Source organism: Arachis stenosperma, chromosome 9 (assembly GCF_014773155.1).
Source record: "Arachis stenosperma cultivar V10309 chromosome 9, arast.V10309.gnm1.PFL2, whole genome shotgun sequence".
NCBI lineage: Eukaryota > Viridiplantae > Streptophyta > Magnoliopsida > Fabales > Fabaceae > Arachis > Arachis stenosperma.
This window is the reverse complement of record NC_080385.1, coordinates 10,800,632-10,815,721: the sequence shown is the minus strand read 5'-3', so window position 1 is coordinate 10,815,721 and position 15,090 is coordinate 10,800,632. Positions and strand designations below refer to the sequence as shown.

At 30.6% G+C, this 15,090-nt stretch overlaps 2 protein-coding genes across 3 annotated transcripts; both read left to right on the top strand.

Annotated features, from left to right (window-relative positions):
* On the top strand, positions 1–3,590 carry LOC130950878 (protein CUP-SHAPED COTYLEDON 1). Its single transcript, XM_057879478.1, has 3 exons — positions 1–302; positions 1,243–1,505; positions 2,659–3,590. Exons 1-3 carry the CDS (start codon positions 149–151, stop codon positions 3,310–3,312), a joined length of 1,071 nt encoding a protein of 356 aa, XP_057735461.1. The 5' UTR covers positions 1–148; the 3' UTR covers positions 3,313–3,590.
* A 6,069-nt stretch (positions 3,591–9,659) lies between these two features.
* On the top strand, positions 9,660–13,487 carry LOC130948495 (protein ALP1-like). Of its 2 annotated transcripts, XM_057877243.1 has the most exons (5): positions 9,660–10,038; positions 11,788–11,844; positions 12,007–12,639; positions 12,740–12,965; positions 13,060–13,487. In XM_057877243.1, the coding sequence occupies exons 3-5, from the start codon at positions 12,007–12,009 to the stop codon at positions 13,365–13,367; spliced, it is 1,167 nt and encodes a 388-aa protein (XP_057733226.1). In that variant the 5' UTR covers positions 9,660–10,038; positions 11,788–11,844; the 3' UTR covers positions 13,368–13,487. The 2 variants fall into 2 exon arrangements, with proteins under 2 accessions (XP_057733226.1, XP_057733227.1); XM_057877244.1 differs by lacking the exon at positions 11,788–11,844.
* The last annotated feature ends 1,603 nt before the right edge of the window (positions 13,488–15,090 follow it).

Here is a 15,090-nt window from a genome sequence, read left to right as displayed (position 1 = left end):
TAAAACCATAAAGTGGAGAACCATTTAAGAACCTCATCTTGGTCATGTTATAATTGATGAGGATTCTTCACATCATAGCTTGGTAAACTGAAATTAATTAAGCTCATCATCAAAGGGGTTTTAGGGTTCTTCATAGGAAGAGTAATTGATGGAAGAGAATCTACCTCCTGGATTCAGATTCCACCCAACAGATGAAGAGCTTATAACATATTATCTTACAAGAAAAGTCTCTGAAAATGGATTCACTTCTAAAGCTATTGCTGTTGTTGATCTCAACAAGTCTGAGCCTTGGGACCTTCCAGGTATATATATATACACACACATATAATGCTTTAACTAATTTCAATTTATTTTTTATTTTATTTCTTTCTTCTGTATATAATGAAAATTCAAGTACAGTTAATTTCATGTGAAATTGATAGTTGAGAGTTATTAAATAATTTAATAAATTTGACTACATAATTATTATCTAATAGTTCTCAACTATCAACTTCACATGAGTTTTTACTTTCTTCTATATATATATAATAATGGACTAGTACTCTCTTTCTTGATAAAATTAAACTAGCTTTATTTGTTATTTTTTTATCTAAGGATTATTTATACAATTGATTTAATTTGCAAATAAAAGGCTTATAGATTTTAAGTTTAATCATTGAACCAAAGCTTTTAACTTGCCATTGATTGTATCGAAAAGACTCCAAATTTTTGAAAACATATATAGGAACAAATTGAATTATGAAATTAGGAAAATAGAAAACATTGATGAGCAGAAGTAATTTTTCAACCATATAAAAGAGTTAATAAGATCCATGCATGGTGATCTTTTCAATTTGTCTCTCTATAATATATATTGTAATTGATTAAAAAGAAAACACAGCTTTGATCTGATGAGTTTCATAAATCAACAAGGAAAATTATTTCTTTAATTTTTACACTATGCATATAGTGTTGTATTTTGACCCGTTCTACTTTTGCTGCGCATATATATGCTTCATAATCCATGAAATAATAATAAATAATAATTAATAACTAAATAACAACATTTCCCAATGTGCATACGCGCATATAGTACTAACTAATTTATTAGTCATACTCATATATATAAATAACTCAACTATTTACCTTTTAAATGATAGTAAAAGTATTAGTTAATATATATTGGTGTACCATACCACTCTTAATTTGGTGAACCAAAATAAATAAATAAATAAATAAATGATTATGATTGTGTTGGAACAGGTAAGGCAAGCATGGGTGAGAAGGAATGGTACTTCTTCAGTTTAAGAGATAGAAAGTATCCAACAGGACTAAGAACAAATAGGGCAACAGAATCAGGGTATTGGAAGACCACAGGCAAAGACAAAGAGATATTTCGTGGTGGGATTTTGGTTGGAATGAAGAAAACCCTAGTCTTTTATAAGGGTAGGGCTCCAAGGGGTGAGAAAAGTAATTGGGTCATGCATGAATATAGACTTGAGAACAAGAATCCCTTTAGAACTAAGGTAATAATTATATGTTATTAATTTATTATTATCATGCATGCAAGCAATTCACAAACACTATATTAATTAATTAGATTTTCTTAGTTACATATAGAGAATTATGTTCTTTTTTAAAAAATTAATATAAAAATTTAATTTTTAATCAGATAATTTTAACTTGTTTTTGTAAAACTATTATTTGACATTCATTTAACTTTTGAGGGTTTAGAGTTGAGGATTTAATTTTAGAATTTAAAATAAAAGATAATTTTAAAAGAATTAATTTATATCAGCTGACATTATACAAATAATAACAGATAGCGATAATTTTAAAGTTGGTTTGTGACAATTTTAATATATATTCTATCAAAATATGGTTAGAGTAGTAGATTTTTTTTTCTATTAATCATTAATGCCAAGTTTGAGTTTAGGTCCAGAAAAAAAATCTAAAAATCACAAATAAATTGAATAAAAGTGTTCATAGTAGGAAGATAGTTATAGTTTTACAAAAATATTTTTAAAAAAATTAATATTCATAGTTAATAATAGGGGTGTTTAAGATTTGGTCTAAATTTGAGGTATATTTTATTGGGTTTAGATTTGTAATTTCTATTCAACATTATTTTTGGATCAAGTTCGACTTATGTTTTAAGCGCCCGAAGACGGTATTTTTTACAATAAAATTTATATTTTAGAGTAAAATTAATAATGTCATATTATATTTTTATATTTTAATTAATATTTTTTATCTTATACGGTATTATTTTTGTTTTAAAATAATTTATTTTAATATAAATATTATATAATGTTTGTTAAATTTAATTTTTTAAAATAAAATTTTATTACTTTAATATATAAAATTTATAAATTTATATATATTAATTTTATATAAATTGACCTAATTTAATCCAATTTATTTGAGTCACTTTTGGGTCGAATCAAAATAAATTTTATTGTTTTTTAAGGCCAGATAAATCCAGTCTGATCCGACACATGAAGCTCCTAGTTAGTACATACACTAATGATGAAAAAACAATGTAATATTATATTTTAATTTGTTTCCATCGTTAATTATGAAAGTTTATAGTATCATAGGCAACTATTCATACATATGTCTTCTGAAATGAATTAATTTACTATTTTTTTAATATAAATTTAATTATGGTTATTGTAGGATGAATGGGTAGTGTGCAGGGTATTCCAAAAGAGCACAGCAGCGAAAAAACCGCCGCAACAAACATCATCCTCCCAACCTGAATCCCCATGTGATGACACAACCTCTTTGGTCAATGAATTTGGTGATGTTATTGAGCTTCCAAATCTAAACACCAACATTAATAATAATAATAATTCTTCATCATCATCCTCAAGTGCATTATTCCCTAACAACATTCTTATTTCAGGACAACACATTCATCATCACCATGACCTAACCAATAATAATAACAATAATAATGTTAACACAAACATGAACTTAGCAATGAATTGGCCACCATCAAGTGATCATAATATTAATAATGTTCCATGGCCTTCAGTAGGGTTGTTGAATCCAAGTATTTCATCAATGAATTCCTTGATTCTCAAGGCATTGCAGCTTAGGAATAATTATCAACAAAGAGAAGTTGCATCCACATTTGCACCATCATCATATATTATGCCTCATCATCAAGGACTAGTAGTTCCTCATCAACAAGTTAATAATGATGACCTAATAACAACTTCTTCAAATCTCATCCATGCTTCTTCTTCTTCATCATCAAAAGTTTTGGAATGTATGCCACATCAGCAACAACAGGAGCAACCATTCAATTTGGACTCCCTTTGGTAAATTGATGAATGAATTGAAAAGCATATAATAATGTATATGAAGCTCTAGCTTGCTAGATAGCTAACATCCATCTCATCTTGTAAAAGTTCTTGTGAATTATTATAATATTAATATATATGTCCATGTAACGCTCTGATTCCTACATGAAAAAATTGTAATAAACATAAGGATAGTTTCCTAATTAATTATTAGTAGTTATGTATGTGTCCTTTCTTTGCCCTTCGGTAATAAATAAAAAGTCAACCAACCTTAATGTTGATGCTGTGAATAGTGATAATAATCAGTTGTTGTAATTAGGTGTAAAATTAGGGAAGTTTAGATCTTTGTCAATCACTCAAGAATTTTCTATAAAATAACCGTTTTTCTTTCTCCTATTTTAAAGCATAGTTTAGGCATATTATGTGTCCCCCTCCCCCTCTTCTTCTCAGATAGGTGCCACTTGTTTAAAGTTTTGTTTATTTATTTACACATTCTTAGCAAAAATAAAAAGATAAAATAGTCTGTGAAGTTACTGAAAAATTAAATTTGCAAATGGCAGTAATATATGTGTGAAATGCATAAGAACGGGTATAGTTGGTGAAATGCACACATATGGCCTATTAGAATTTGCTGGCTGGGTTTTCTTGGGTCAAATTTAGCCCTTTTTTTAAATCTTTATTTTTTTCCCTTTTGCTGAAAGAGAATTTGTAACCGAAAAGACTATATTTAAAAATAGCAAAAAAGATAAAGTTATTAAAAAATTATTATTTGATGAAAAATACATAATGTTTTGAATAAAAATTATTAAAAAATTTAGGTGTTATTCTATAAAAATTATTAAAAAATTAGAAGTATGAGAGTGTAAAAAATAGAATTAAAGAAGGAGACTTGAGACATAAGTGAATCTGAAATTTATACATTGTGATTGTAGTTATTATACTGAATAATGGAATAATACAACATATATAGTGAAATTATTTATAGTGTAATAACAATCAAAATTAATAGAGACTAACTAATTTATTTATATTCATTCACTCTAAGTTTGTCTCAAAATTTGTGAAATAGAGGTGATAGGAGAAGTTTGGTAAAAATATCCCCAATCTGATCTATAGAAAGTATATGGAGGATATAGAGTTGCTTTTGATTCACTATCTCTCTTAGGCATTGAAGGTTAATTTTCATGTGTTTGCACCTAGTATAAAGGACTGGGTTAGCAGTTAATGAGCAAGCACTTTGATTATCATAATAAATAGTAGGTGCCACTGGTTGTGAAATTCGAAGTTTCTTTAGAAGCTGTTGTATAGACACTAAGTTAGTGCTGACTAAGATGCTGCCATACTTCTATACTCTGCCTCAGTGCTACTGCGACTAACTTTGGCTTGCTTATTGCTTCTCCATGATACCAAATTATTTCCTAATAAGTATACACAATAGCTAGTAATCGATTTCCTGTCCTCCAAATCCCTTGCCTAGTCTGCATCTACAAATGCAAGTAATTTTAAGTCATCACATTTTTTAAATTTAATGTCTGCTAATATTGTACCTGCAATATATTTGAGGATGTGTTTGACAGCTTTTCAGTGCTCAATTGTTGAAGAGTGCATGTATTGAGAGACCTTGTTTATAGAGAAAGCAAGATATGGTATTAAAATAGTCAAATACTTAAGTGATCCAACAATCTCTGTATACAATTTTGGATCTTGAAAATGCTCAGCACCATTTGATGTAAGCTTCAAGGCTGAGACCATAGGGGTAGGCATTGAATTTGCAGTGTCTATTTTGGTGTTTTGTAACAGATCTCGAGCATACTTTTGTTGAGAAACTATAATAGATCCATCTGTTAAATAAGAGAATTCTAACCCAAGAAAATAACTGAGTTTTCCAAGATCTTTAAGTGAAAAATTTTTATTAAGATCAGAAATAAATTTGTCTATTTCACCAATGTCACTTTCAGTGAAAACAATGTCATCTACATAGGTTAAAAGAAAGGTGGTAAATGTATTAGTGTGTTTAACAAATAATAAAATATCACTTCTCATTCTGGTGAAACCAAACTGTAATAATGTAGCAGTCAGTATATTGAACCAAGCTCTTAGAGCTTGCTTCAATCCATAGATTGCTTTGTTCAACTTACAAATCTGTATGTGATGCATTTTCAAATTGATAACCTGCTGGTGGAGACGTGTATACCTCTTCTTCAAGATTGCCATTCAGACAGGCATTATCAAAATCAAATTGCCTAAGTGTTCATCCAAGTGATAGAACTATAGTAATTACAATTCTCACAGTAGTAGGTCTCACAACTAGACTATATATTTGGTTGTAATGTATGCCTTCAACTTGCAAAAAATCTTTCACAACCAACTTGATTTTGTACTTGATGATATTGCCTAACGGATCTTTTTTTATAGCAAATACTCATTTAGAATCAATAACAATTTTATGCTTTGGTGGTTCAACTAAATCCCAGGTATTACATCTTATTAAAGCCTGAATTTCAACATCCATTGCATTTTTCAGTGTAAACACTGAAATGATTATTTAACATTCTTTGGGGTATTGTTAATCAAATCATAAGGTTTCATTGAAGTTATAGCTAATGTTTGAGGTCTATTGTTTTTAGTTTTTGATCTTTTGAGCATATTGTGAGTATTAGAAAATGTAGTAGAACTAGTGTTTGTAGCATTTTCAAAAGGTAGACAAATTTCAAGGCCTAAAATTGAAATGGAAGAATTCTGATTAAGGCTAGTACTAGAAGAGGTATGCTCAGTAATTTGAGTGTCAAGGCAAGTAATCGATGAGGGAGAATTTGAGATATCTGGAAGAGGTAGAGTTTGGGGAGGATTAGGAGTCTTGGGATGAAATGTTGAATGTAAAAATTGGCAGATCTTTAACCGTATCCTGGTTCACTACTATATTTTTATCATGAAATAGAGAATTGTAAGAAAATTCAGTTTCATCAAATATCACATGTCTCGAATAGTGAATTTTTTCATCTTTAGTCATGCACTTATAACCCTTGTAGCTACTATCATAACCAAGAAATAAGCACTTTTCTGATTTGAAAGTAAATTTTACTTTGTTCGAAGATCTTAAATAAGGAAAACAAGCATATCCAAATATTTTGAAGTTCTTATAATCTAGTAATTTTTCAAATAAAGTTTCAAAAAGTGATTTATTTTCTAATGCAGAACTTAGTAATCTATTGATGATATATATTGCTGATGTAAATGAGTCTTTCCAAAACGACATTGATAATGTAGCAGTAGTCAAAAGTGATAATCCTACTTCAGTTATATGCCTATGTCTTCTCTCTACACTACCTTAATGTTGATGTGTGTAGGGATAAGAGATTCGTAATTCCATATTCAGTAAAAAATTGAGTGAAGGAGTGTGACATAAATTTCATACCCCTATCAGTTTGCAAAGTCTTAATCTTTAATCATGTTTGAGTTTCCATAAACACTTTATAATTTTTCAATGCTTGTAGTGACTGAGATTTATGAGTTAGTAAGAAAGTAGTTATGTATTTTGTATGAGCATCCATAAATGAGATGTAGTATCTATATCCATTTTTAGACATCATAGAGGCAAGCCCCCAAATATCTAATACCATAACAGTAATTGAGATAGAATAAAGAATTGGAAGCATGAGAGTGTTCTCATGCACCGATGCAGAAAATAGAATTAGAAAAGGAGATTTGAGACACAGAAGTAAAACTAAAACTCATACATTGTGATTGTAGCTACTGTACTAGTAATGGAATAATACAACATATATAGTGAAACTACTTGTAATATAACAATAATAAAAATTAATAGAGACTAACTAATTCACTTATATTCATTCACAATATATAATGATAAAATTATATTATATACGTTGAGGATTTTAGGTTTATGTGAGTTTTTTTTATCATTCCTTTTACTATGTCATTTATGAAGCTACAAAGTGAATTTTAAATTTAAAATTATATTATATACATCGGGGATTTTATATTCATGTGAGTTTTTTTATCATTCCTTTTACTATGTCATTTATGAAGCTAAAAAGTGAATTTTGAATTTTGACAAAGTATAACTGCCCATAAAAATATATATTCCGAAGAGGGTCACAAACATTTATATTAAGCCTCGATGTTAGTAGCCGGTAAGTTCATATACCATTTCAAACAATAATAAATGTAACTAATGAGGGTAATATAAAAAAATATTTGTAATTTTTCAACAAACACAAGTTCATGTGTCAATCATGAAGTTGTAAATTCAGTTCAAATAATAATCACCTATTGAGGAAGAAGATATCACAAATCTTTTAGAAGGAATTAGAAGGATGAAATGAAACGAAAAGTTTGAAGCAAACTATGAAATCACATATGCAAATCAGGATGGGACGACGTAAATTAGAGTTGGAAGTGAGTCAAGTTGACTCGTGAGCCAACTTAAATTCAACTCATTAACAACTCATTAATTTGAACTTATGAGATTGTAAGCTAATTTTGAGTCCTGATCAGATTTAAGTTCATATTGTACTTGGTAAGCTCAGCTAATTGGCTCGCGAACTGACTCAATTATATATTTATTATAATTATTCATATTAATAATAGTAGTTCCTCAAGCAGTTTTTTCATTCATTACTGACCATCGAAAAGTTGAGGTAGACTGATTCTTGCCAAGCTAACATTGTAACGACTAGCTGATGTGGCAGAATTTTTTTTTTTGGCAATTTGGTCCCTTTCCTCCTTTTAAATCTCTAATCCCCAAATTATGTTCTCTAAATGCAGACATTCCCTTCTATTTGGTGAACAATGGAGTTTCAAAAGATTAAAATTCTCCCATCGAATAACATTCACTCCCATTCTTTAACACATGAATTTTATTATTTAGAACACCATCCATCAAATCCAATATGAACCATATACACGAATATATGCAACAACTATAGATTTTGAATGACGTACATGAACACATATAGAAAATAGAGCACGATAATGATGAAGAAAATAGACATCTCAAGCTGGATTTTTTTTATGAATCTGACTCGTGTACAGAAAACGTTAGCCTATCATAATCAAAATACAAACTAAAGCATATTTAAAATTGCCAATTCAATGGAGAGAAATAGGAAGATCATATGAGAATGAAGGTATAAGTAACCCAAGACACAGGAGATTAGCAATGGAAACTTATCTAGTTTGCTTCTTTTATATGTGGGGGTTAGGTAGCAATTCAGTTTCAATGGGTTGGGGAGAGATCAGAGAAGAATATATCCAACTTGGCAGTTGTGTCAACTGTGGTAAAGATTAGTAAGGTAACTCAATTGCCAAATGATTATAGAAAAAAATAGAACCAAATTCATAAGCATCTCATCTAGACACCAATGGCCATTTTCCATCAAAAAAATGAAAATAAGAAAGAAATAAACTAAAAAGGCTTATCAGTATACTAATAAAATTATCACTGTATACAAATTAAGAGAAAGAAAATTAGAAATAGGATCAAGCAGAAAATCAAGATTATGTTGTCTACCTTGAGTACGCATCATAATTTGATTAAACATGAGCGCAAGGTATTTCTACCATCTCTTAGAGAAATCCTGCAGATACCACTTGATTTTAGTGACAATTATTTTACTATGGATCTTATCATCAACGGCACGGCAGAGAACACAGAGGAAAAAAGGCCGAGAACATTTATTTTCTCATTCAATAACTCAACCATAATACTTGCCATAATAGAGCAACAACAACCAGCATACGAGTGCGGGTTCGGGTGCTGCCACTACCACCCTTTCACCCTCCTCATCAAAGAAACAAAACCTCTCTTAGAAGCTACAGCAAGCAACAATCTCCATCCTCCTTTTCCGGCTAGGACCAGCAAAGAAGAGTCGAAACGACTCTCAAATTGTGGATCATATCATGTGAGAAATAGTTGATGAGGTAGGATCAGTCAAGGCTAATAATGGAGCCTGCTTTGAGTTTTCAACAAAGGAGAAGGGAATGGAAGATCTGTAGATAGCTAACATAATTTGGAGATTAGAGTTTTAAAAAGGAAAAAATGGATTAAATTGCAAAAAAAGAATTTCCTTCACTACATCAGTTAGCCATCATAGTATCAGCGTGGTAGGAATGAGTCCATTTCAGTTTTTTTTATGGCTAATAATGGATAGAAACTGTCTAAGAAACTATTATGTTCCGAAGTGCAATTTTAAGGATAAAATTGAGTAACTATTAACTTTAGGGGCCACCTTGAGTCTTGAGTGTAACTTCAGGAACTATCGTGAGACTTAATTCGATCAACACAGTACTACCACAATATTCGTTTAGGATTCCATCTTTCCACTTTGTTTGGATGAGATAATTTTGGAAAGAAAGAAAATGGGGGAGAAGAAAAGGGACGGAAAATTTGATTTTCCTTCGTTTGGATCAGGAAGGAAAATCAACAGAAAATAAAAAAGTATGCTTTGGCCCATTTAAAAATTTTCACCTTATAGTTCGGCAGAAAACTGAGATAAGAGAGAAAATATTAGTAAAAAGACACAATTACCCTTTCAATTACAGAAATTACAATCCCTAATTTCAATCTTTCCGGAAGAAGAGAACACCTATCGTTGTCTTAACCTGTTTGGCTTTCTTCTTCAGCATTGCCAGCGTAGCTTCTCATCCGCGTCCACGTTGCTACAGCAGTTTCGTTATCATTGTGACAGGTGAAGCACATCTTTAACCAGGCATCCTCAACAGAAAGGTGAGTTCTTTTTTCAGTTGTAGTAGGTTTTTTCAAAACGAAATGGAAAAAATCATTATAGCATATAGATTGTATTCTTCTTTTGTTTTTCAACTGAAATGTTCTGATTTTACATTTCTTGGATGCCGTTTATTTTTGTAGTGGAAAAAGAACCCATAGATTGTATTCCTCTTTTGGTTTTCAACTGAAATGTTCTGATTTTACATTTCATGGATGTCGTTTATTTTTGTAGTGGAAAAAGAACCCATTCTTCGTTGTCTGTTCTTAAATACTTCATTCGTTCTAACTCAAAAATCCAACGATATATGACCCAGTTCACGTTTGATCCTAGAAAGGACTAATTTTTAACTCATCTGTTATTTGAAATGTTTTGCCCTGGTTTTCATATCATCAGATTTTTTTCTCAAACTTTATTACATTATGCCCTTTTTTCATGGGGTGGTCCAAATATGAAGAAAAAAATTCAGGCAAGTGACCATAAAATTTAGTTACATTATTATTATTGAGACTATGAAAAGTGTGTGTGAAAAACAAGTAGAAAATTCCAAAAACTTACCTCTTAAGTCTTCATCAATGTACAATTATACACTAGATAATCAGGTACTTGTATTTAGGAAAATTTACTAAAAAATGAAAAAAAAATTATACATTGTGATTTGTGAAAACAACATATTAGAAAATAGAGAGTATAAAAAAAGATTAAGCTCCTAATGCATATAATGTAATTCTAAATCAATCTACTAATTAAACTTGGAGCTTCGACCGATTAAATCATTCAATTAATTTGAGCATGCATTTTAAACACATTTCTTTGTAAATTAGCACGAAGCAATTTTTTGAAGACACAAGCCAGCTTTTCTTTCTCTTTTTTACTTTCTTTTCATGTAAATATCATCAACAATAGCTATCAGATATATCATTCATAAAGGGAGAGATTTCACAACCTCTTCTTTAGTTCATGCATCATTTGCTTAGTTCACTAAGTACTTGCTTTGTAGATGATTCTTTTTGTAGAATTAAAAAAAATTGAAAAAATTCCCATTGCATATCTTTAGAAAATTAACATGAATCGAAATTAAATTAATTTAATCAAAGATTTGTGGTGGGTAAACCACGACAATTACAATTATTTTAGATATTAGATATTAAATTGAATATATCATAAAAATCAACTCCTTATAATTTGTCTATTTATTATATATGCCATAAGAAGAATCTCTATCTTAATAATTCAAAAAACTTTAGGATATAAGAACGTATAGTATTTTTAATATAGAGAAAGCAATTACAGAGTGTATAGAATATGTACATATGCTTATCAGTTATCACAATATTTTTACATGTTTGATTTCTTAATTTTTTTTGTTAATTTTTTCTCTTTTTTTAATTGATTTGATTTGTTTATTATATGCTTAAATTACAACCAACGGTAAGGTGAACTGAATCAATGTTATGGATATAGTTTACTCAAAAGTCCATCACTTATTAAGTAGATCCACCTGTTTATTAATGGGACAACTTATTCCTTTTCTTTTTAGTTTCTTTTTTTAGTATAAAAATGAATAAACAAACATAAAGAATAGGAACATATTATCAGTTATTACTGTGGAATAATTTCCTTCTTTGGTCTCATCCAATTTTTACTCGCAACTTATGTTTTTATGTTTTTCTCATTCGATTTTAGTGTTAAAGCAAGGTATTTATTAATATATCATGTCATTTACAGTTTATTTTTATTGTTTATGACAGCCAGTTTTGGAATCAAGTTTGATATTTAGGAATTGGAAATAAGTGTTTCATATCAAGGTATTTTCGTGTTTATAACATGACACCATGGTGTTATATAAAATTTTATTTTCAATTATTTTTTATATTTCGATAAATGAATTGTTAAAATTTAACAACATATGTGACTTTCTAGTTACTTTCTTTATTGATATATCCACCCTAAACCTTATATTTTCATAGATGGATAATGAAAATATCGAAGATGCGAATCTCGAAGATAGAACAAACGTCATATATGATTCAGAATTTCAAGTAGGTCAAATCACTTCTACTGACCTATATCATCCTCAACCAATACAAATACCAACTCGTGTCAGGGAAGAGTTAGAAAATAGACAACATATATGTGTCACATCTCTTTCTTGTGTTGCAGTGCATCAGTTGTATCTTTTGGAATTAATATCACAACATAGGCCTAGGCAAATTAATAACGACAACTTGAAAAGAGAACTTAGGCGTACTCAATTAATGACACAGTTACTGGAGTCTGAAAAGTGTCGAGATGTCATACGTATGGGTCCTGAAGCATTTAGGCAGTTGTGTCAGAAATTAAGAGGAACTGATAGAGTAAAGGATTCAACTCGTTCTACGGTTGAAGAGCAAGTCGCTAAATTCCTACATATTATAGGGCATAATGTGAAAACTAGAATCATGTCTTTCTTCTTCCACCGGTCAGGAGAGACAATTAGTCGTCACTTTCACAATGTCCTTCATGCTATTCTATCGTTAGAGGGAGACTTCTTCAGGCAACCATCTGGTGAGGAAGTTCCTTATGAAATACTTAATAATAGTCGATTTTATCCGTTTTTTAAGGTACTAACTCTTTTGATTTACTTAGTCACATTTATATAATTGTCAATGAAATAATTATAATACTGTTATGTTAATAAGTCAATATACTTTCTCAAAAAAGGATTGCATTGGAGCCATAGATGAAACTCATAGTCGTGTGAAGATACCAAGGGTGGATGCCCCTCGTTTTCGCGGACGAAAAGATCACCCAACACAAAATGTTTTAGCGGCCTGTGGTTTTGATATGAAATTCACTTATGTGTTGTCCGGTTGGGAAGGAACTGCCTCTGACTCAAGAATATTGAAAGATGCTTTAAATAGGGAATATTCACTTCGAATTCTCGAAGGTCTGTGCTAATATAATTTACGAAATCAGCTACATAAAGTTAAATTTACAGTCATAGTGTGTTATACTTTAATTTTTGTATGCAACTGTTGTAGGAAAATTTTATCTAGGCGATGCTGGATTCATGCTGAAGCCTGGGATACTTACACCATATAAAGGTGTTCGGTATCACCTGAAAGAGTATTCACTACGTGAGCCACAAAATCCTAAAGAACTATTCAACCACCGGCATTCTTCATTAAGAAACGTCATTGAAAGATGTTTTGGAGTTCTAAAGAAAAGATTCCCAATTATAGCTGGCGACACTGAACCATATTATTCATTTGAAACTATGAGAGATATTTTTTGGCATGTTGTATACTGCATAACTTTTTTATGGGTGTTGATGTTGATCAATCTATAATTGATGAGGTTGACAGAGAATTGCTACAAGAACGCAATATAGATAGATCACAACCAATTCAACAACGTGATGAGGAATATAGGCATGCAGCATTATTACGAGATAACATTGCGGTTGAAATGTGGAATGTGTATCAAACATTATGAGTGATTATACATTTGATATATTTAAATATGTATATATATGTGCAGTTTATTGTCAGAGTTGTTTAATTGAATTTTTTAAGAAAATGTTACAGGTTAAATAATGCCAAATAAAGAAAATAAAATAGAAGCAACTCAACCTTCTAAAGACAACTTAAGATAGTCTGATGAGATGGATGAAGCTCTGCTAAATGCGTTAGCAGAAGAAGCATTGAAAGGTAATAGACACGATGGCTCGTGGACAACTGAAGCATATGCCAATTTTGTGAAGACTTTGAGTATAGTTATAGGTTCGCACATAACGAAGAACCACATCAAGAATAGAATGAAGACACTGAAAGATCATTTTGCTGAAGCGTATGACTTATTTCATCACTTAAGTGGATTTGCATGAAATCCTGTAACTAGAAAGTTTGAAGCTGAAGAAGAAGTGTGGCAAGACTTTATTAAGGTATCTTATACTTTTTTATTACTTATATCAGTGATGAAGTGAGTCACAAAATAATTTTAACATTTTTTATGTAGGAGAAATCTCAAGCAGAAAAATAGAAAAAAATGCAAATTAAGCATTATGATATTTTGAAGGAGTTGTTCGGAGCTGATAGAGCTACTGGTAAAGGGGCTGCTACTTCACAAGAAAAGATTCAACAACTTGATAGAGATCTCATTGACTTGAATGACTCTTTTGAAAATGTTGGATTTTCTGACATAAATGTGAATACGGGACATGATATCCCAACATTTTTTGCTAATTTAGATTCACCAAGTGCTCCTTATGGTCAGCCAAATCAATTAGGAGGGAATTTAACTTCGAGAGGTACAAAGAGTAAGTCTCCTATGAATAATTTTTTGGAGGCACAGTATGAGAAAGTTGCTTTGGAAATTACTACCATGGCTGATGCTGTAAAAGAGGGTAGTTATCTGTCTAGCAAGCTACATGACGTGGCTCAGAGGCAGGTTGAATCAGCTGAGAGACAAGCTTCTGTGACTGAGAGGCAAGTTTCGATCGCCGAAAAACAAGTCTCATTAATTGAAAGACAAGTCGCGATTGCTGAAAAAGGATTAGCTATTATGCAACAAAGTAGGCCTCGCATTTACAGTGAATCAGATGTATGGGATATGTTGACTAAATTGAGTCTAGTAGGTTCATTTCAGATGCAATGTTATCAGTTTTTATGTGAAAATGAGCAAAAAAAGCGCCAAATTTTTGGGATCCCACCTGAAATGCGACTGGATGCACTTTTTCATTTCATGACTGCTGCTGCTGGTGTTCGCTTAGGAGATATGGTACTTCCAGAAAATATTTACCATTACAGGTAAAATTTTTATATGCGCTTAATCTCTGGTTAATTTGAGGTTATTGCGTTTAACAATTGAATGTGTTTCTTATTGTCGTAAAGTATGACTATATCTTCATATATTTGAACAAGAGATCATTTTCTGTTTTATTTATATTAACACATGGTTGGAAATCACTTTTTGCTGATACTTTGAGATTGATTGGTTGTTTGAATAGAAAGATATCAATAAAATAGATTATCATAATCAACTCTGATCTTTATGTTAATTTGTCTTTGTTG